The 24,674-nt window shown below is 36.7% G+C and overlaps 1 protein-coding gene across 1 annotated transcript in view; it reads right to left on the bottom strand.

The window, feature by feature from the left end:
- Positions 1 to 430: 430 nt before the first annotated feature.
- The window catches only part of C7H4orf17 (chromosome 7 C4orf17 homolog), a 304,067-nt gene continuing 279,823 nt past the window's right edge, over positions 431 to 24,674 (bottom strand). The window contains 5 exon segments of the mRNA XM_055085866.1: positions 431 to 795; positions 2,286 to 2,329; positions 3,356 to 3,545; positions 4,826 to 4,907; positions 16,318 to 16,461. Of these exon segments, the coding sequence (XP_054941841.1) occupies positions 596 to 795; positions 2,286 to 2,329; positions 3,356 to 3,545; positions 4,826 to 4,907; positions 16,318 to 16,461 (660 nt within the window). The 3' untranslated portion in view covers positions 431 to 595.

Genomic DNA, 24,674 nt, shown 5'->3' with positions numbered 1-24,674 from the left:
AACGATTCCTGACACACAGTAAGTGTAGTATAAGTGTTATCATTAAGAGTGTGTGCATAAATGCACACACACACACAATTTATAATATCTGTTTTGAATATCAGTGCAAACATTCTAAACAAAAGATTGGGTAAGGAGATGAGCATTTTTCCAACAGTCCAACAACATTGAAACACAGTAGATTGCAAAAAGTAGCTCAGATGTTAAAATTCTGTTTGTTTATTGTTGTTGTTTTTTATTTTTTATCAGATTTGGGGTTAGTGTTGAATTGAAATTGCCTAATTCTGATTATGGATGATTTTTCTAGTATCAGAGCCCAATGCTTATGTACTAATATTAATAGTAGCAAGACTAGAAATATAGTATATAAATAAACATATTTCTTTTACACATGGTACTAATTTAACTACAAATAGAAATATTATCTCCCTTAATATTTATTTAGTATCATTATATACAAGTGCTTTGAGATTTACATGTACCAACATATAGAGGAGCTATTGATTCCGCCATACCAAAAACATGTTTTTAATAATTTGATGTTATGACAAAGTGAAACTCGTGTTTGTGAAAGACTTAGCCCAGTCTAGAATTTCTACCTTTGGTGTGTTACAGGATAAAATGCTCTCTGGGGAGAGAGACTGTATCCTTGCTGTATACTCCTTGCTGATATTGGTTTTGTTGATATGCTCTCTTGAGTTTTAGGCCTGGGAAGAGACTTTGGCTTGCTGAAATATTCTGCAATGGGTATTTTCATCTTATTTCTTATAAACAGTGGAAGCTTGTACTCAGCCTCTGAAATAGAAAAAGTCTCAATAAGACCATAATTGAGACATCGAATATAGTAGCTTCTGCCATGTTTTAGTAGCAAATCACACACACAAAAAACTATATGAAGTTTAGGTGAATCAAATACACCCAAAATTCATAAAATAATTTATTCTCATCTTTCTTAGCACCTGCTCATCTTTAGTGAGTTATTTGTTCTATAACATGCAAGATATGTTCTTCCAATCTTAAAATCAAACATTATTTTGGTAGGAACGATTTAGAGCTGGTGATGAGTAAAGGTGATGGACAGGATGGGACCAGTGAGAGAAAGGTGAAGGATCTATGGTCCCGACAGACAAAAAAGAAAGTAGACAAGCAGGTTAAAACAACCGTACTCAGAAGACCTTCCCAAGGCCTACACTGGTTACACCCAAACAGAAATAAGGATTTGGGGAGACGCTGAATACCAACACTAGAGACAAAGGGGTATGATTTGAGGATTTGTATACAAGTATCTAGACAGGGTAAAATATATTTGAGGCCTACAGGTAAGACATAAAATTGTGTAATAGAAACCATCACTGTCATGATTTTGTGGTCATAGGGTGAAGAGTTTGTTAAAAGTCAGATACAATAGACCATCCTTGGGGTGTCAGAGTAAGGAGGTATTTTCTAATTTCTAAACTATACTTATTATTGCCTATTAGCAAATAGCACTTCTTTCGGGTTTGATTAATCCCAACAGAAACTGCTGGAGTCTAGAGTGACCTCCAGGAACTCTAATTGATTGCTATATCATTCCTGGTATAAAGGGGACTTGTAGAAATAGTAAGACAGACTTTTGTTTGAGGCTTGTAGACAGGCTTCATAGTTGTTGCCCTATAACCATTGCTGCTATGTTTGTTTTAAAGCTAGGAGCTGCCAAACCCACAGGGATATTTCGATTGGACTATTCTGGACCAAACTAGGACTTTCCACAATTCTTGATTTTCCTTGGTCCAAATTGAAGGCTGGGGCTGGACTTCTGATGGGGACATAAAACTGCTACTCTCTGTTGTATTTCAGCTGTGTTGTGGGCATATGCTTGTGGCTAATTGTCAAAATTTTACTGTTTTCTCTGGCTGGCTTTGTTTCAAGTGAAAATCATTTAGCCCAGTGACAGTTAAGCTGTGAAGAACCAAAACTCTGATTATCACTGTCCTTTTGGTTAGGTCAATGCAGGTTGTCTCCTGTCACTGGATTGGCATGACCAAACTTAGAGTTCCTGCTGTCCTTCTGTCTTGCTTCTCAAAGAGTGTGATGAGGCACTGTGCCTTTCAAAACAAAGTCAAATATAGGTCAAATTTATCTCACTGAGAAATTCAGCAGATGCTGTCCCTTAAGAGTAGCTGTAAATTGCTATTGTATTATACTGCCTTTAAAACCATAGATCCTTAACATCTTTGTCTCTAACTAGTTAGATACTTACTGGTTTCCTTATACCAACTCAGTAACTATCGCAAACTGTACTTAACCTTTCAGTACTTCCTTATTTCCTTCAGATCCTTGACTTGACACTCTAAATCAAATGGAGGAAGAGAAAATGAAATTCACAGATACAAACAAGTATTTCCCATAGACTGCACTATCATCAACAAGCTAAGTATGTATGTTTCTTAAATAAGCTATCCCAATTCTTCATTTTTCAATGCAGACAGCATTAAATGTACTTTCCAATGAAAAATTCTTCTAACTTTGAGTCAACATCTGAACAGTACATCAGATATTACTCAGTAAGGTAGAGAAACTGACTGTATCTTCCAGTTTCCAATTTTATGGAAACTTCAAGGTGGCGACCGATTAAAATGTAAAATTCTTCCTCTGTCTTAATAATGCTTTTTAAAGGGACATGTTATGTGTTTTGAACATTTATTTTCTCTGAATTTAAGATTTGCCCAACTTTTAATTTTAAAGCAACAAGATTTTCTCTCGCAGCTTAAATAACATCTTACCACATTCTTTCACCATGCTGTTACACATAAATATGTATTTTCTTCTGTCATTGAAATTACAAAGCTTAAGACAAATTTCTACTGAAATAATTCCAAATTCCCTTAATAGTTGTTTTTCCCTCTGGCAGCCCCCAGGCATACATCAGAGAAAATTAAGTGGAGCAATTTGTTTTAATCTTGCATTGTTCTCGACCAAAAAAAAAAGTGATTTAACAAAATACACAATAACAATGCAATTTTGGTTTTCTTTATTGCTTCTATTTTTAGGTAAACTAAAAACCACTGCATTTTCTTAGATTTCTGGGTGGCTACTCTTGCTTTACCCTGAGTGGAAAGGGAACTTTTCTCAAAAAGATAGGTTGTTAGGTAAGGAAGACATGGTCTCTGCCAAATGCTCTGAACAATAGGATTTAGAATGATTTCTCATATTACGTTTATGAAAATGAAAGAAAACAAATACTCATTGTTGTCATTTACTGAATAAGGAGGATACTTAAAACCTCAGCGATTTTAGTGTTTTGAAAGATAACCAAAAGGGAATTCAAAGTCTTTATGAACCACATGTCCCATAGGTGGCCACTAGGCCTAATTACCTGCTCTGTTGATGTCCTTCCCTAGAACTGGTTATCACTTCTGATTTTGCTGGTGAATTTGAGGGTGATTTAACTTTGGGTGGCCTGCCAGTCTCTGCTGCTAGTTCCACTGAGGCGTTTCTTCTGAGGGGAGTTAACAAGTCTATCTCAGCCAGTTCAGCATGAATCAAAGCTGAGACCCACTCCTTTTCTGATTTAAAAAAAGAGAGGGGCATGAAGGTTGTAATTATCATGTCGGCTAGAAACACGGGATTAGTTCTTTTACTCAGCACTCCAGTGTGAAAGGTAATCTGTTTTCTGGGTAGGCACCTACGTGTGAGTTAAAGTTTCTGTAGAAAAGGTGACTCACATCAACCTAATTTCTGTTGACCTGTGATACTGTATAGCTCTCAGAGTACTCACTGGGGTACTTGTCCCTGAATGGCAGTGGAATACATTTTAAATATTGAGTATAAAACCCAGACTTACAGGCCACTGCCAAATAAAAACAAATAAGGATACCTATAAAAAATATTAGTACCATGTGATCTCATTAAAATAAAGACTAATAGTTAAATAATAAATAGTTTTAAGCATCTCTACAAAGATATATATTGATTTGTTTTTCATCCCAAAATAAGCACTCATTACTTGTGTAAATTTTTTAAACTTATATTCTTAAAAAGGAAAAAAAAAGAACAACTAAAAACTCCTTACCCCCAAATACTTCTCAATTGCCTGCCAAGTAATCTTCCTGAGGTAAGGTACTATCTCCAAAGTGCTCCCCATTTAAAAACATTAGTCTGTTCCTAACACATTGGTATTTCCTAACATTGATTACTGCAGTGATTTTCAAAGAGTGGTCCCCAGACCAGGCTTATCAGTGTCACTTGGGAACTTGTTAGAAATGTCAGTCCTCAGACTCCACTCACCTCAGTTTTGCCTCAGTCAGTCTGATGACCAGCTAGGTCTGAGGATAGCTGCTCTATGCTATTTATGGTTATCTCACTTTGGACTGGCATATGCTTTCATGAAACAGGTCAGAAGAGCCTAAAGGAGGCTGGGAGTTGACTGACTTGATGGTTTTGGTGAGGAATTGGCAGAGCTGTTAGAATCTGGAATTTGGAAGGCTGTGCTACTGCCATCCACATAAAAGGAGGGAAACAGGCTGTGTTCAGAGGTCACAGTAGGCCAGAAGATATGCTCAGGGAGAGCCTGGGTGTGAGGACTCAGGAGGAGAAGCACAAACCAGCTCTGGACACAAGTGTTTCACATCACCCCAAGAAGTTCAGTTTGGGGCATACCAAATTGTGGGTCATTGTATGACCAGCTTGTGTGCAGTTGGATATACAGGACTCTGACACTGAAACACTAGGGAAATAATATTGCAACCTTGTCTTTGCAAATCCAAGGTAGAAAACTTCAGACATTGGCACATTCCTAGTTTCTGACAATAAACTGAGCTCAGTGTTCACAAATGCTTAATCTCACCTTTTGAACTTGCGTGGAGCAGCCACTGTAGAACTTCTGCCAGAGAATCAGTTTGTAAAATGTTACAGATCTTTTCCAGAATCTGACAGAGAATGTTAGAGTTACATAGTGAGCAAGGTTTATAAGGTTTCCTTTACTTACTCCACAATCTCATCTTCCCAAATGTCACTCTGTACACAATGCTCAAGTCGATTGGGATTTTAGCTTGGGAGCCAGATTTCAAACAGGAAAAAAATATCTTCAGTACAAGTACATCTGACCCTTGAGCAAGGCAGGGTTAGGGGCACCAACCCTCCAAGCATTCGAAAATCCAGCTATAACTTAGAGTCAGCCCTCCATATAGGTGGTTCCTCCATATTCGCAGTTCCACATCCACAGATTCAACCAACCACAGATCACGTAGTACTATCATATTTACTACTGAAAATAATCCATGTATAAGTGGACCCACACAGTTCAAACTTGTGTTGTTCAAGGGTCAACTGCGATAGTTTAGGTTAGGCGATGCAGTTTTGTTTTGTTTGTTCAGTACTAACATCTTCTGGAGGAGCAATTCACTTTTCTTCTCTTTCGGAATTGATACTTTCCCACTGCACCATGGGGTTCTTCCAGTCACAGAACTGCCCCACCTGTACTTCTCCTCTCTATAGTGAGTGAATCTAGCTGAATTCATCATTGTTCCTCAGTCCCCTGAACACAGTGATTGGCCCAATAGGATAGGAATACAATTACCTTTAGTCTATCAGAATCCTTCGTTGACTTTTTAATCTGGAGCTAAGGGCTGAGTGTGGATGATAGAGGAGATATATGAAATAATTCTAATAAAAATGGACTATAATAGGCGTTAAAGTCCAAAGTATTAAGCACATGTAATGATGTTTCTAGTTTTACCCTAAATTGTGTCTGTTCTTGGAATTTAGACATATCTGAAATCCAAACCTGTCTTCTGAACGTCAGTCCTATACAACCATCTGCCTACCAGATGTATCCACTTAGACATACTGTAGGTACTTTGAACCCCAAATATCTAAAGCTAAACCCAGCTTTCTCTTCATAAAACCTGCTCCAAACTTGCTGTTTCTCCTGGTTCCCCTATCTCAGTGGACACAGCAGCATACATTGAACGTATGTCCAAGCTAGACCCTGGGATTCATACAGGACAGCTCCCTTGTCCTTTTCTACAACATACTACCAACAAGTTCAGTAAATTCTTTCTTCTAAATATTTCTCAAATATCTCTATCTCTCTTTATCCCCACAGCCTTGACCCAGTCTAAACTATCATCAATTCTGCAACTGCAACATCCTTTTTCTTAGGCTTTCTGCCTGAAATCTTTTCTTAAAATACTATTAATTTAAAAAATATGTGTGTCTATAATTGATCTAGGTGCTGGAGATATAGAATTTAAAGTAAAGGGCAGAAAAATCCATTCCTTTATTGAGCTTTGTTCTATTATTAAGATTCCTGTCCTCAATAATGCCTTATCCTAGAAGAGAACAAGTTAAATTTGCTCCTAATTTCACAATAAATCAATGGCCATGGCAAAAATAGAAAAACAGCCCTGTGGTATTATATTATTCTCTAGGCCACTCTGCCTCTCATGGTTTTGTCATCAGTATGGTGACTGCACATCACTCCCAGCTTCTTCTAATTCACAGGTCACTCATTTACAACTTTGAAAGAATATAATGATCATTTTAGTAAGAGAAGATAGAATATGTCCTCCTAGGAAACTTTCTCTTCATTGAGTTTTATTCTGGAAGGCAGTTAATATATTGGTGGGTGAGTTTGATCTGTTGAAATTTGATTTTAGGATTTGAGAGTGTAGGTCTAGAGTAGCCCCTACTGTGGGTTAGTGTACCCTATTCTTTTTCTAAAGTGTGACCTTTCTGGGGTCTCAACTGCACTCCTGGTGTGTTCAGCAAGGTCTCTCTACTCTAGCAGATCAGAACTCCATCATCTTTAAGCAACATGCTCCCTCCCATTAGCTCTCTTCTGCCAGGTCTCAGACTCTCATCCTGTGCACATACAGCTTTTATTGGGCTAAAGATTCAGGGAACCCGATACAGATTTCTGGAGCTCATTCTGTCCACAGATCCTTCTTCTTCAGTATCTTAATTTGCGAATTCCAGCCACTTCAGCATCCCCAAACATTAAACTCTGTTTTCTCTACCTAGTGAAGCTCTTACTCTCTGTTTGGGCTCCACTTCTCTGTCCATGATTAGGAATGTGCCCCAGGAAGAAATCTGGGTTGAATGTGGAAATTATCCCAATTGTTTCCCTTCCCTCAATGGTTATAAATCTGTGCTGTCTGGTGCCCAGTGCCTGGAAACAGTTTTTTTTGTTTGTTTGTTTGCTTTTTTCCCAGATATATTGTTGTTTACAGTTGGAGGCTAATGAACCTAATCTATCATTTTGGAAGCAGAGTACCTTGCTGGAAATTTTCTTCCCCCTCCCAAATTAATTCTGCATATTATATCTAGAATGATTTTTCTAATGTACAACTCTGACAATGTAATTCTTGTACTTACAAAGTAATTCATCCCTTGGGATGAAATCTGGCCACCTCAATATAGCTTAAAAAATGCTTTATTATCCGGTTTATGCTTAAGTCTCCAGCCCTGTCTTTTATAAACTTCTCCCTGCACTCTCCGCATCACCCATATCATTGCTTTTAGTTCCTTGAATAGACAGTGCTCCTACATCTTAGCATTTAGATATGAAGTTCTCTTCACTGGGAATGAGCTCTTCCATGCTTTTCTTCATTTTCTAAATATATCTTAAACATTCTTTGGATTCCTTTCTCCTTGAAGACTCTCTTAGCCCCAAATCTACTCCTATATGTACTGACAACATCTGTACAATTCCTCTTTTAAGCTATGTGAATGAAGGAACCAACTGTATTCCCAGAGTCTAGTATTTTGTCATTTGACACTAAATATGTATAGAATAAATGAATGTGTTTGGCAGACTTTTGGTGTCAATAGTAAGAACTATTATTTCGATAAATTCAAGATTTTTGGGAGGAAGGCTAAAAACAAGATGCTAATAGATACAGAATTCTGTTTTTCTTTTCCTTTAAAGAAACAATTATGAAACTGCATACACTTTCATTTTTTACATTAAAGTATAGTTAGTCTACAATGTTGTGTTAGTTTCAAGTGTACTGCAAAGTGATTCATGTATATATAAATCACAGCAATATTTTTTGTATATATATATATATATATATATATACTTTTTCAGATTCTTTTCCATAATAGGTTATTATAAGATATTGAATATAGTTCCTTGTGCTATACAGTAGGTCCTTGTTATTTACCTATTTTATATATAGTAGTTTGTATGTACTAATCCCAAACTCCTTATTTATGCCCTTCCATTGCCCCCCAGCTAACCCTTTTGGTAACCATAAGTCTGTTTTATATGTGGGTGAGTCTAAATCTGTTTTGCAAATAAGTTCATTTGTATCATTTTTTAGATTCCACATATAAGTGATATCATACAATATTTGTCTGATTTACTTAATATGACAATCTCTAGGTCCATCAATATTGCTGCAAATGGCATTATTTCATTCCTTTTTAAGGCTGAGTACTATTCCATTGTGCTTGTGTGTGTGTGTGTGTGTGTGTGTGTGTGTGTGCGTGCGTGTATACACACACACATATATATATATATACCACATCTTCTTTATCCATTTATCTGTCGATGGACATTTAGGTTGCTTCCATATCTTGGCTATTGTAAATAGTGCTACAGTCAACATTCAGGTACATGAATCTTTTTGAATTAGAGTTTTCTCTGAATATATGCCCAAGAGTGTGGTTGATGGATAATATGGTAATTCCATTTTTAGTTTTTTTTAAGGAAGCTTCATACTGTTCTCCATAGTGGTTACACTAATTTACATTCCTACCTAAAGTGTAGGAGGGTTCCTTTTTCTCCATACCCTCTCCAGCATTTCTTATTTGTAGACTTTTTATGATGGCCATTATGAGTGGTGTGAAGTGATACCTCATTGTAGTTTTGATTTGCATTTCTATATTAGCGATATTGAGCATCTTTTCATGTGCCTGTTAGCCATCTGTATGTCTTCTTTGGAGAAATGTCTATTTAGATCTTCTGCCCATTTTTTGATTGGGTTGTTTGGTTTTTCAATATTAAGTTGTATGAGCTAGTTGTATATTTTGGAAATTAACCTCTTGTCCATAGCATCATTTGCTAACATTTTTTCCCATTCTGTAGGTTGTCTTTTTGTTTTGTTATGGTTTCCTTTGCTGTGCAAAAGCTTTTAAGTACAATTAGGTCTCATTTGTTTATTTTTGTTTTTATTTCCATTACTCTAGGAGACAGATCCAAAAAAATGTTGCTGTGATTTATGTCAAAGAGTGTCCTGCCTATGTTTTCCTCTAGGAGTTTTAGGGTATCTGGTCTTACATTTAAGTCTTTAATCCATATTGAGCTTATTTTTGCATATGGTGTTAGAGAATGTTCTAATTTCATTCTTTTACATATAGCTGTCCATTTTTCCCAGCACCACTTATTAAAGAGCCTTTCTTTTCTCCATTGTATTTTTTTTGCCCCCTTTGCATAGATTAATTGACCATAAGTGTGCAGGTTTATTTCTGGGTTTTCTATCCTGTTCCATTGATCTATATGTCTGTTTTTGTGCCAGCACCATACCGTTTTGTTACTGTAGCTTTGTAGTATAGACTGCAGTCAGAGAGCATGATTCCTCCAGCTCCGTTTTTCTTTCTCAAGATTGCTTTGGCTATTCGGCGTCTTTTGTGTTCTAGTTCTGTGAAAAATGCCAGTCTAATTCGATAGGGATTGCATTGACTCTGTAGATAGCCTTGGGAATTATGGTCATTTTAATAATACTGATTCTTCCAACCAAAGAACACAGTATATCATTCATCAGTGCCTTATAGTTTTTGGAGTACATGTTTTTGCCTCCTTAGGTAGGTTTATTTCTAGGTATTTTATTCTTTTTGATGTGATGGTAAATGGGATTATTTCTTTAATTTCTCTTTCCAATCTTTCATTGTTAGTGTATAGAAATGCACAGATTGCATTATATTAATTTTGTATCCAGCAACTTTACCAAGTTCATTGATAAGCTCTAGTAGTTGTCTTGTAGCATCTTTAGGGTTTTCTATGTATATAGCATCATGTCATCTGCAAAAATTGACAGTTTTACCCCTTCTTCTCCAATTTGGATTCCTTTTATTTCTTTTCCTTCTCTGATTGCTGTGGCTAGGACTTCCAAAACTATGTTGAATAAAAGTGGTGAGAGTGGACATCCTTGTCTTTTCCTAATCTTAGAGGGAATGCTTTCAGCTTTTGACCATTGAGTATGATGTTAGCTGTAGATTTGTCATATATATGGCCTTTATTATGTTGAGGTTTGTTTCCTCTATACCCATTTTTGAAGGTTTTTTTTATCATAAATGGATGTCTAATTTTGTCAAAAGCTTTTTCTGCATCTATTGAGATAATCATATGGTTTTTATTCTTCTATTTGTTAATGTGGTGTAACACATTGATTGGCTTTCAGATATTGAAAAATCCTTGCAACCCTGGGATAAATTTCATTTGATCACAGTGTATGATTCTTGTAATGTATTGTTGGAGTCAGTTTGCTAGCATTTTAGTGAGGATTTTTGTACCTATATTCATTAGTGATACTGGCCTGTAATTTTCTTTCTTTTTTTTTTTTTTGTGGTATCTTTGTCTAGTTTTGGTATCAGGGTGATAGTGGTATCATAGAATTAGTTCAGAAGTGCTACTTCCTCTGAAATTTATTGGAATAGTTTCAGAAGTATAGGTGCTTAAACTCTTCTGTAAATGTTTGTTAGAATTCACCTGTGAAGCAATCTGGTCCTGGACTTTTGTTTGTTGGGAGTTTTAAATTACTGATTCAATTTCAGTACTGGTAATTGGTCTGTTCATATTTTCTATTTCTTCCTGGTTCAGTCTTGGGAGATTGTACCTTTCTAAGAATTTGTCCATTTCTTCCAGGTTGTCAATTTTATTGGCGTACTGTTGCTCAAAGTAATCTCTTATGATCCTTTGTATTTCTGTGGTGTCCACTGTAACTTCTTTTTTGTTGCAGATTTTATTGATTTGGTCCCTTTCCCTTTTTTTTCTTGATGAGTCTGGCTAAAGGTTTATCAATTTTGTTTTTCTTTTCAAAGAACCACCTTTTAGCTTCATTGATCATTTTTGTTTATTTAGTCTCTATTTCATTGATTTCTGCTCTGATTTTTATGATTTATTTTCTTCTACTAACTTAGGGTTTTCTTTGTTCTTCTTTATCTAGATGCTTTAGGTGTAAGGTTAGGTTGTTTGAGATTGTTCTTGTTTCCTGAGGTAAGCTGGTATCGCTGTAAACTTCCCTCTTAGAACTGCTTTTTCTGTGTCCCATAGGTTTTGGATTGTCTTGTTTTTGCTTTCATTTGTTTCTCAGTATTTTTTTATTTCTTCAGTGATCCATTGGTTGTTCAGTAGCATATTTTTTAGCCTCTACGTATTTGTGTGTTTTGCATTTTTTTTCTTGTAGTCGATTTCTAGCCTCATAGCATTGTGGTTTGAAAAGATGATTGATATGATTTCAATTTTCTTAAGTTTATCAAGGTGTGCTTTGTGGCCCAGCTTTTGATCTATCCTGGAGAATGTTCCATGTGCACTTGAAAAGGATGTATTCTGCTGCTTTGGGATGGATAGCTCTATAAATATCATTTAAGTCCATCTGGTCTAATGTGTCATTTACAGCCTGTATCTTTATTGATTTTCTGTCTGAATAATATGTCCATTGATGTAAGTGAGGTTTGAAGTCCCCCACTATTATGGTGTTTCTATCAATTTCTCCTTTATGTCTGTTAACATTTGCCTTGTATATTGAGGTGTGCCTATGTTGGGTGCAAATATTTACAAATGTTATATCTCCTTCTTGGATTGATCCTTTATCATGATGTAATGTCCTTCTTTGTCTCTTGTAAGTCTTTAAAGTCTATTTTGTTTGATTAAAGTGTTGCTACTCTAGCTTTATTTTGATTTCCATTTGCATTGAATACTTTTTCCATCCTCTCACTTTCAGTCAGTATGTGTCTCTAGATCCAAAGTGGGTCTCTTGTAGGCAGCAATTATATGGGTCTTGTTTTTGTTTCCATTCATCCAATCTGTGTCTTTTGGTTAGAGCATTTAGTCTGTTTACATTTAAGGTAATTATCGATATGTATGTTCTATTGCCATTTTGTTAATTGTTTTAGATTTGTTTTTGTAGATCTTTTTCTCCCCTTCTTTTGTTCTCTTGTGATTTGATGACTATGTTTAGCCTTGTTTAGATTCCTTTTTGTGTGTGTGTGTGTGTATATTATAGAATTTTGGTTTGCAGTTACCATGAGGTTTTTGTATAGGATTCTATATTTATATGTGCTTGTTTTATGTTGCTGATGTCTTACTTTCAAATGCATTTTACATACCCTGCATTTGTACTCTCCTTCCCTCATGATCACTGTTTTTGATATCATTTTTTATATTTAATTATTTTGTGTATCCCTTAACTGCATATTGTGGATAAAAATGATTTTATTACTTTTGTCTTTTAACCTACTAGCTTTGTGCATGGACGATTTCCTACCTTTATTGTCTGTTTGCCTTTACCAGTGAAATTTTCCATTTTGTAATTTTGTTGTTTCTAGTCGTGGCCTTTTCTTTTTTGCCTAGAGAAGTTCCTTTAACATTTGTTGTAAAGCTGGTTTGGTGGAGCTGAATTCTTTTAGCTTTTGCTTGTCTGTAAAGCTTTTGATTTCTCCATCAAATCTGAATGAGAACCTTGCTGGGTAGAGTATTCTTGGTTGTAGGTTTATCTCTTTCATCACTTTAAGTATATTGGGCCACTTCCTTCTGGCCTGCAGAGTTTCTGCTGAAAAATCAGCTGATAGTCTTATGGGGGTTCCCTTGTATGTTATTTGTTGCTTTTCCCTTGTTGCTTTTAATATTTTCTCTTTATCCTTAATTTTTGTCATTTTGATTACAATGTACCATTGTGTATTACTCTGCAAGTTAATCCTGTATGGGACTTTCTGTGCTTCTGGACTTGGGTGACTGTTTGCTTCCCCAGGATAAGGAAGTTTTCAACTATTATCGCTTCAAATATTTTCTCAGGTGCTTTCTCTCTCTTTTCTCCTTCTGGGACCCATATAATGCGAATATTAACATGCTTGATGTTGTTTCAGAGGTCTCTTAAACTGTCCTCATTTCTTTTTATTCTTTTTTCTTCTTTCTGTTTGCGGCAATGATTTCCAGGACTGTCTTCCAGCTCACTGATCCGTTCTTAAGCGTCATTTATTCTACTATTGATTCATTCTAATATTTTTCATTTCAATTATTGTATTCTGTTTTGTTATTTTTAGAAGTTTTTAACAAAAAATTAGAAAATATAATTTGTCAATCTGTGCATCCATTCTATAGATGAGTTCTTTGATCATCTTTACGATCATTACTCTAAATTCTTTTTCAAGTAGATTGCCTATCTCCACGTCACTTAGTTCTTCTGGTGATTTATCTTGTTGCTTCATCTGAAACATATTCCCCTGTCACCTCATTTTGTCTAAATTGCTATTTGTATTTTTATGTATGTGGTAGGTTGGTTACATTTCTCAACCTTGGAGAAGTGGCCCTCTGTAGGTGATGTCCTATGTGTCCCAGCAATGCATTCCCCTCTTATCACTCTAGGGTCAGGGGCCAGCTTGTCCCAGAGTAGTGTCTGACCTGCAGTTGCACTTGGTCTGCAGGCTGTGGGACTGTAGATTTCTTGCTGCTGGTAGCTGCACCCTCGTGGCTGAGACTGGTCTAGAGGCTTGTACAGGCTTCCTGGTGGGAGGGGCTGGTACCTGCCCCCTGATGGGTGGAGCTAGGTCTTAGTCCTTTGGTAAGCAGAGTCATGTCTAGGGGCTTGTCTAGAGGCAGCTGTGGTCTCAGACAGTCTTTATGAAGCCTGTCTGCTGTTGGGTGGTGCTGTTTTCCCACCCATTTTGTTGTTTGGCCTAAGGCATCCCTGTACTGGAGTCTACAGTTTATTGGGTGGGCCCAGGTCTTGATGCCTACAATCAAGCCCCACTGGCCTTCAAAGCCAAAGACAATGCATACTCTCTCATCCACACGGCTGCACAAACATTTTTGATTTTACAACCCATTCAGAGTTACCAGCCTGGATAGTAGGAAATTGGAAAATATTTTAGATTCTTTTTTATAGAAGGCATGGGAGGATGGAGAATGATCAAAATGAGTTCTATATTTAGGACTCATTTATACAAGCCAAAAAGTCTTGATATGGCCTATTTTCTCATGTTACTCCCTCTCCTTTCATTTATTTAACAAATAGCCAACAACTACTTAATGAAATGCCATGTTGTGCATGCCATTTAATATTTTTCAAGCAAAGTGATGAGTGCTGGGGAATCAGTTGTCAACAAGACAGACAAGATCCCTTACTTCAAAGAGCTTACATTTTAGTGGATTTTATATCAACTGATGGCCAATTAAGTAAATATCCTTAAGGTGGCAGATACTTTTCAGAGGAAACCTTTTTAATAGATGCCTACAAAGCCAGTTCTATAGAATCATGCTGGTTGAGTAATATTCCACTGTATATATGTGCCATATTACTCAGCCATAAAAAGAAATGAAACTGAGTTATCTGTAGTGAGGTGGATGGACCTGGAGTCTGTCATACAGAGTGAAGTAAGTCAGAAGGAGAAAAACAAATACCATATGCTAACATATATATATGGAATCTAAGAAAAAAAAGGAGGGAGGGAGACGCATGAGGGAAGAGATATGGGAACATATGTATATGTATAACTGACTCACTTTGTTATAAAGCAGAAACTAACACACCATTGTAAAGCAATTATACTCCAATAAAGATGTTAAAAAAAAAAAGAATCATGCTGGTCTATTGATATGCCCAAGGAAGCAAGACAGCCTTACCAAAACTGCACTCAGCTTGCTTTTTAGTTGAATCAAAAGCCTATGTGGTTAGCTGATTTTCTATAGTTCCACTTTGATCTTGGTAGCACTTTTCCATTTAACTTATTTATTCAACATTCAATAAATACTTATCTAATAATTGCTAAGCATCTAGCACTTATCTAGGCATGAAAGATAAAGCAGTAACCAAGACAGACAAGTATAAGAACATATAAGACTTAAATTTTACTGCATATGTGGTGGGTAGGCAGAGACAATATTGAAACAAATAAATAAATATGAACAATTTGGATATAGAAAAAAAGGCAAAAAATAACAAAGGGCAATGAGAGAAAAACTACATTCAGTTGGGTGGTCAGGGAAAGTATTGGGATGGCCAAAAAGTTCGTTCAGATTTTTCTATAACATCTTACGGAAATACCCAAACAAAATTTTTGGCCAACCCAATATTTCTAAGAAAGTGATATTAAAACTGAGACCTTAAAAAGAAAATTAGAGGATCAAGAAGAAAAGAGCTCTTAGTATAGGAAAGCTCCTAAGGTGAAAATGAGTAAATTATAGGAAGACCAGTGGTGCCAGAGTGCAGTGGGGCAGATGAATAGTGATTTTGAAGACTCTGCATAAACACAAATCAGGTCTGAAGATACTCTCTCTTCTTTTTCTCTTTTCCTTTTATTCTCCTTCACAATTTTAATCATCAGCATAAATTATACTCACTGCCAATGTTATGCTTTACTTTTAAAATAGTTCCTTATCAGGATTATTTAATAACAATTTGTAAAACATGCTCTGTTTTTGTCATTGCTATTACATAAAATTATTATTTAAAACTTCTATCAGAGTCATCATTACAATATTTTGACTTTTAATTCATTGTACTGGGTCTTACAGTGAGGCAATGTTGATGTTTCCAAAAGGATCTAAAGAAGGAAAACAAAGAATGGCAGATGACAGATATCAGCTGATTGATTTATTTTTGATTATATTTTATTCTCAGAAATAACTGTGGCTGGAGAAAACTTTCCAGTTGTCTGATATGACATATTACTATAAATATAACTAAGTTTATAACCCCATGCAGAAAAAGTTGGAGGAAACAGTTTTCTACAGATAAAAGGGAGAGATGAGTGTTGATTGGAGGAATCTCTGCCTTAAAATATGTGAAGGAAATGTACAGGAAATGGCAAGGAGTTGGGGGTAATGCCTCTCAAGCATTAGGAAGACATGGGAAGAATAGGGCTGAGCTCTTTTGGCAAATGCCAAGATTTTCATTCTGTGTAAACCAAAGATTGTGTTTCTATAAGAATGACAGGATTCCAGGGAGAATCTGCAAGTGAAAAATAGGAGCAGGTCTTGGAGTTCAGGCTAAGTAGTTTTAAATCAATTCAGTTGTCAATGGGAACGATTAAAGAGTTTTAAGGATGCTAGTGATGTGATTTTTTTGTATATTCATGCTGTTCCCAAGTTGCAGATTTAATAAACCTGCCTCTTACTTTGATTTCCTGATCCAGATAGTTTGGTATGCAAACAGTGTTCTCTTTGATGGCAGTCTTGGTATTCATTACCTCTGAAGAACAAGAGTCAGCAGTAGAGCATGGCTTTGGAGGTGATGGTGAATTTTTTACCTTAATTTCATCCTAAATCAAAGGTATAATATAATCAATATGCATTTGCATCCACTTATATTTTCTATGAAAATTGAATGTAAAATGAATGAGAAATATTGTAGTTAATTGAGACACATACATGAAAGTAAAAAGAGGCTAGTTTTAATCCTCCCTTAAAAAGCTAATTATCAAATATTTACATATGGAGACAGAACAAATAGTGATATATTATTTACTTTTCATGAAACCATTTTAAACCTTTGGTGTAACAGATAATAATTTTGTAATGTTTAATGTGCAACCATTACTATCTTGCTGCTCCTGATAACAACCAATTCATGACACATGAGATTTTCTGTTGAGATAGGAAGTTTTCTTTTATGACTGGAAAAAGTCAGCCAAGAGGTTTTATGCTGTGAAGAAACTACATGGTATGAACTGCTGCTTCCTGGCTCTGCTAAATGGCAGCTGAGAGCTGGTGAATTAGAGGAGTAAACTCAACTACTTCTCTTGTTTAGTTGGAAAAGGAAATAGAAAGGTTATTTTCTTGTTCTGGGAGGTGAATATACTGTTTGCAATTTTTAAAAAAGTCTGTGTGTCTATTCCAAGAAAGGATTTTTAATCTTCAGAAGTGAGTGATATATAAAGATACACAGAAGCTGGTGGCTGAATGTGTCAACAACCAGGGAGTGTAATGATTAGAATTGATACAATATTTAACTATTGATGTTTAGTGAAAATAAAGCTATATTGTATATAGAGGCATTCTTCTGTTAAGGTTTATTATGTAGACTTCTTGTTGGGGGGAGAGCAATATATATGTATACATATATATATATATATATATATACACACACACACGTTTACATAATATATACATATGCATATATGTGTATATACATATATACACATATATGTCTATGTATATATATACACTTATATATGTCTATGTATATACATATACATATATATGTCTGTGTGTGTGTGAACCATATTTATATGGGTTCAACCCTCCCACTGAATACAACTAAAAAGCAGATTAAAAATTTTTTTTAATTTAAACTGTTGAGGCATGAATAACATAGGGATTAATAGGTCAAAAGGTGGAGCAGAAATGAGACACCTGAGGTGTAGGGTGTACAGTAGCCATTTTTTCCCCTGAGGTCATTATATGACCCTAGAGAATGAAAACTTTCCTTTTGACAGCCTTAATATCCTGAAAGACAGAACTCAAAGCTCAGGAACCAAATAAAGGGAAACAAGGGTCTATACCCTCAAGGTCAAGGTGACCCAGAAATGCAAAGTTCTTGAAGAAATATAGCCTGAGATTAAGGTTTGAACTTGGGTAAATTGGTCTAGGCTGGTAGGGCCTCTGGGTTCCTACAGAAGCAAGCACCAATTCTCTGGAAGAAAATGCACTTATCATGAGTTTCAGATTCCTACAAATGATTTTTCATACATAATCTCTAGCAGTTAAATCATGAGTCAAAGAAGTAATTATAATGTGAATTAGAAAAAAGGACTTGCCGGCAAGATGGGGGAATAGAAGAACGTGAGCTCATCCTATTTTACAAAAACACCAAAATCACAACTAACTGCTGAACAACCACTGATTGAAAAAAAAAATGCTGGAACCTACCAAAAATGATATCCTACATCCAAAGACAAAGAAGAAGCCACAATGAGATGGTAGGAAGGGTGCAAGCATGATAAAATAAAATCCCATATCTGCTGGGTGGGTGACCCATAAACTGGAAAATAATTATTCCACAGAAGTTCTCCCACAGGAGTGAAAGTCCTGAGCCCCATGTCAGGCTTCCCAGCCTGGGGGTTTGGCAACAGGAGAAGGACCCCCTGCAGAGAATCTGGCTTTGAAGGCCAGTGGGTTTGACTGCAAGAATTCCACAGGACTAGGGGAAACAAACTCCATTTTTAGAGGGTGCACACAACGTCTAGTGTGCACAAGGACCCAGGGAAAAAAGCAGTGACCTCATAAGAGACTGGGCCAGACTTACCTGCTGGTATTGGAGGGTCTCCTGAGGAGGCAGGGGGTGGCTGTGGCTCACTGCAGGGACAAAGACACTGGCAGAAGTAGCTGTGGCAAGTACTCATTGGCCTGAGCTCTCTTAGAGGCTGCCATTTCCCACCAAGACCTCGCCCCACCCAAAACTAGTAGACTCCAGTGTTGGGACACCTCAGGCCAAAAAAAACAACAGGGAAGGAACAGAGCCCCACCCATCAGCAGACAGACTGTTTAAAGTCTTCCTGAGCACAGCCCTGCCCACAAGAGGGGCATGACCCAGCTCCACCCACCAGTGGGCAGGAACCAGGCCCTCACACCAGCAAGCCTGAACAAGCCTCTCAGACAGCCTCACCCATCAGAGGGAAGACAGCAGAAGCAAGAAGAACTACAACCCTGCAGCCTGTAGAATAGAAACCACAATTACAGAAAGCTAGACAAGATGAGATGGCAGAAGAATATGTCCCAGACGAAGTAACAAGATAAAACCCCAGAAGAACAACTAAGTGAAGTGGAAATAGGCAATCTACTGGAAAAAGAATTCAGAGTAATGATAGTGAATGTGATTCAGAGTAATGATAGTGAACATGATCCAACGTAATAGTGAACATGATCTTTTTTTTTTTGAACATTTTTTTTTTTAGAAAGACTGGGGGCACGGATTGAGAAGATACAAGAAATTTTGACAAAGACCTAGAAGAACTAAAGAACAAACAAACAGAGATGAACAATACACTATCTGAAATGAAAAATACACTAGAAGGAATCAATAGCAGAATAACTGAGGCAGAAGAATGGATAAGTGACCTGGGAAGATAGAATGGTGGAAATCACTGCCACAGAACAAAATAGAGGAAAAAGAATGAAAAGAAATGAAGACAGTCTAAGAGACTTCTGGGACAACATTAAATGCACCAACATTAGCATTATAGGAGTCCCAAAAGGAGAAGAGAGAGAGAAAGAACCAGAGAAAATATTGAAAGAGATAATAGCTGAAAACTTCCTTAACATGGGAAAGGAAACAATCACCCAAGTCCAGGAAGTGCAGAGAGTCTCAGGCAGAATAAACCCAAGTAGGAACATGCCAAGGCACACAGTAATCAAATTGACAAAAATTAAAGACAAAGATAAACAACAAGGGAAAAGCAACAAATAACATAAAAGGAAGCTCCCATAACGTTATCAGCTGATTTCTCAGCAGAAACTTTGCAGGCCAGAAGAGAATGGCATGATATATTTAAAGTGAAGAAAGGGAAGAACAAAAAATATTCTACCCAGCAAGGCTTTCATTCAGATTCAATGGAGAAATCAAAAGATTTACAGACAAGCAAAAGCTAAGAGAATTTAGCACGACCAGATCAGCTTTGCAACAAATACTAAAGGAGCTTCTCTAAGCAGAAAAGAAGAGCCACTACTAGAAACAAGAAAGTTACGAATGGAAAAGCTCAGGTAAAGGCAAACATAAAGTAAATGTAGGAAATCATCTGCACACAAATATGACATCAAAATCAGCAACTGTGAGAAGAGGAGAGCACAAATGCAGGATATTGGAAACACTTGAAATTAAAAGACCAGCAACTTAAAACAATTTTGTTTATATATAGACTGCTATATCAAATCCTCATGGTAACTGCAAACCAAAAATCTACAATAAATACACACACAAGAAAGAAAAATGAATCCAAACACAACACTAAAGTTAGTCATCAAATCACAAGAGAAGAGAACAAAAGAGGAAGGAAGGCAAAAAGACCTACATAAACAAATCCAAAACAATTTTTAAAATGGCAATAGGAACATACATATCGATAATTACCTTAAATGGAAATGGATTAAATGCTCCAACCAAAAGACATAGACTGGCTGAATGGATACAAAAACAAGTCCTGTAAATATGCTGTCTACAAGAGACCCACTTCAGATCTAGGGACACATACAGACTGAAAGTGAGGGGATGGAAAAAGGTATTCCATGCAAATGGAAATCAAAAAAAAAGTTGGAGTAGCAATTCTCATATCAGACAAAATAAACTTTAAAATAAATACTGTTACAACAGACAAAGAAGGACACTATGTAATGATAAAGGGATCAAGCCAAGAAAAAGATATAATAATTGTAAATATACATGCACCCAACATAGAAGCACCCCAATATATAAGGCAAGCACTAACAGCCATAAAAGGAGAAACTGAGAGTAACACAATAATAATGGGGGCTTTAACACCCCATGTTCATCAATGGACAGATCATCCAGACAGAAGATAATAAGGAAACACAGGCCTTAAGTGACATATTAGACCAGATACAATTAATTGATATTTATAGAGCATTCCATCTGAGAACAGCAGAACACAAATTTTCTCAAGTGCACATGGAATATTCTCCAGGATTGACCAACTGCTGGGCCACAAAGTGAGCCTCAGTAAATTTAAGAAAACTGAAATCATATCAAGCATCTTTTCTGACCACAATGCTATGAGATTAGAAATCAACTACAGGAAAAAAAAAACTGTAGAAAAACACACACACACAAACACGTGGAAGCCAAACAATATGCTACTAAGCAACCAAGGGATCACTGAAGAAATAAAAAAATACTGAAACACAAATGAAAACGAAAGCACGATGATCCAAAACCTATGGGATGTGACAAAAGTGGTTCTAAGAGGGAAGTTTATAGCAATACAATCTTATCTCAGGAAACAATAAAAATCACAAATAAACAACCTAACCTTACACAAAAAGCAACCAGAGAAAAAAGAACAAACAAAACCCAAAGTTAGTAGAAGGAAAGAAATTATAAAAATCAGAGAAGAAATCAAAGAAATAGAAGTTAATAAAACAATAGAAAAGACCAATGAAACTAAAAGCTGGTTCTTTGAAAAGTAAACAAAATTGATAAACCTTTAGCCAGACTTATCAAGATAAAAAGGGAGAGGGCTCAAATCAGTAAGTTTAGAAATGAAAAATGAGAAGTTACAATAGACACCACAGAAATACAAAGGATCATAAGAGATTACTGCAAGCAACTGTTTGCCAATAAAATGGACAACCTGGAAGAAATGGACAAATTATTAGAAACGTACAATCTCCAAAAACTGAACCAAGAAGAAATAGAAAATATGAACAGACCAATTACTAGTACTGTAATTGAAACTGTGATTAAAAAACTACCAACACCCAAAAGTTCAGGACCGGTTGGCTTCACAGGCGAATTCTATCAAACATTTAGAGAAGAGTTAGCACCTATACTTCTGAATCTATTCCAAAAAATTGCAGAGGGAGGAACACTCCCAAACTTATTCTATGAGGCCACTAGCACCCTGTTACCAAAACCAGACAAATATACCACAAAAAAAGAAAATTACAGGCCAATATCACTGATGAATATAGATGCAAAAATTCTCAACAAAATACTAGAAATCCAAATCCAAAAATACATTAAAAGGACCATACACTATGATCAAGTGGGATTTATCCCAGTGATGCAAGGATTTTTCAATATCTGCAAATCAATCAGTGTGATACACCACATCAACAAATAGAAGAATAAAAACCATATGATCATATCAATAGATGCAGAAAAATCTTCTATCCAATAAGCTATTTTGTAGCAGAAAAAGCTACAAAATTCAACATCAACTTATGATAAAAACTCTCCAGAAAGTGGGCATAGAGAGAACATACATCAGCATAAAAAAAGGCCATACAGGACAAACCCACAGCTAACATCATACTCAATTGTGAAAAGCTGAAAGCATTTCCTCTAAGATCAGGATCAAGACAAGAATGTCCACTCTCACCACTTTTATTCAACATAGTTTTGGAAGTCCTAACTATAGCAATCAGAGAAGAAAAAGAAATAAAAGGAATCCAAACTGGAAAAGAAGTAAAACTGTCATTGTTTGCAGATGACAAGATACTATACATAGAAAATCCTAAATGCACCACCAGAAAACTACTAGAGCTCACCAATGAATTTGGGAAAGTTGCAGGATACAAAATTAATACACAGAAATCTGTTGCATTTCTATATGCTAACAACAAAAGATCAAGAAGAGAAATGAAGGAAACAATCCTATTTACCATCACATCAAAAAGAATAAAATACCTAGGAAGAAAACCTACATAAGGAGGCAGAAGACCTATACTCCAAAAACTATAAGATGCTGATGAAAGAAATCAGATGACACAAACAGATGTAAAGATATCCCATGTTCTTGGATTGGAAGAATCAATATTGTTAAAATCACCATACTTCCCAAGGCAATCTCCAGGTTCAGTGCAATCCATATCAAATTAGCAATGGCATTTTTCACAGAACTAGAACAAAAAATCTTAAAATTTGTATGGAGATACAAAAGACTCCAAATAGCCAAAGCAATCTTTAGAAAGAAAAACGGACCTGGAGGAATCAGACTCCCTGACTTCAGACTATACTACAAAGCTACAGTCATCAAAACAATATGGTGCTGGCACAAAAACAGAAATATAGATCGATGGAACAGGATAGAAGCTCAGAAATAAACCCATGCACCTATGGTCAATTAATCTATGACAAAGGAGGCAAGACTATACAATGGAGGAAAGACAGTCTCTTCAATAAATGGTGCTAGAAACCCTGGACAGCTACACGTAAGAAAATGAAATTAGAACATTTTTAACACCATACACAAAAATAAACTCAAAATGGATTAAAGACTTAAATGTAAGACTGAATAGTATAAAACACTTAGAGGAAAACATACGTAGAACACACTTGAACATAAATCACAGCAAGACCTTTTGTGGCCCACCTCCTAGAGTAATGGAAATAAAAACAAAAGTAAACAAATGGGACCTAATTAAACTCAAAAGGTTTTTCACAGCAAAGGAAACTGTAGATAACATGAAAAAACGACCCACAGAATGGGAGAAAATATTTGCCAATGATAGAGACTGACAAGAGATGAGTCCCCCAAATTTACAAGCTACTCATGTGGCTCAATATCAAAAAAAAAAAAAAAAACCCAGTTCAAAAAACGGGCAGAAGACCTACATAGAGGTTTCTCTAAAGAAGACAAACAGATGGTCAAGAGGCACGTGAAAAGATGCTCAATATCACTAATTATTAGAGAAATGAAATTCAAAACTACAATGAGATACAGCAGAAACTAACACAACATTGTAAAGCAATTATACTGCAATAAAGATGTTTAAAAAAAAATACAATGAGGTATCACCTCACACCAGCAGAAAGGCCATCATCAAAAAATCTACAAATAATAAATGCTGGAGAGGGTATGGAGGAAAGGGAACCCTCCTGCACTGTTTGTGGGAATGTAAATTGGTACAGCCACTATGGAAAACAGTATGGAGGTTCCTTAAAAAACTAAAAATAGGGCGGCCCTGAACCAAGATGGCAGAGTAGAAGGAGGTGCTCTCACTCCCTCTTGTGAGAACACAAGAATCACAACTAGCTGCTGGACAATCATCGACAGGAAGACACTGGAACTCACCAAAAAAAGATACCCCACATCCAAAGACAAAGGAGAAGCCACAATGAGATGGTAGGAGGGGCACAATCACACGAAAATCAAATCCCATAACTGCTGGGTGGGTGACTCACAGACTGGAGAACACTTATACCACAGAAGTCCACTCACTGGAGTGAAGGTTCTGAGCCCCACGTCAGGCTTCCCAACCTGGGTGTCTGGCAACAGGACGAGGAATTCCTAGAGAATCAGACTTTGAAGGCTAGCGGGATTTGACTGCAGGACTTCAACAGGACTGGGAGAAACAGAGACTCCACTCTTGGAGGGCACACACAAAATAGTGTGCGCATCAGGACCCAGGGGAAGGAGCAGTGACCCCAGGGGAGACTGAACCAGACCTACCTGCTAGTGTTGGAGGGTCTCCTGCAGAGGCAAGGGGTGGCTGTGGCTCACCGTGGGGACAAGGACACTGGCAGCAGAAGTTATGGGAAGTACCCCTTGGCGTGAGCCCTCCAAGAGTCTGCCATTAGCCCGAACAAAGAGCCCAGTTAGGCTCCAGTGTTGGGTTGCTTCAGGCCAAACAACCAACAGGGAGGGAACCCAGCCCCACCCAACAACAGTCAAGCGGATTAAAGTTTTACTGAGCTCTGCCCACCACCAGTCCCTCCCATCAAGCCTCTTAGATAGCCTCATCCACCAGAGGGCAGACAGCAGAAGCAAGAAGAACTACAATCCTGCAGCCTGTGGAA

This window comes from Physeter macrocephalus, chromosome 7 (assembly GCF_002837175.3).
Source record: "Physeter macrocephalus isolate SW-GA chromosome 7, ASM283717v5, whole genome shotgun sequence".
NCBI lineage: Eukaryota > Metazoa > Chordata > Mammalia > Artiodactyla > Physeteridae > Physeter > Physeter macrocephalus.
This window is presented reverse-complemented; position numbering and strand designations above follow the sequence as displayed.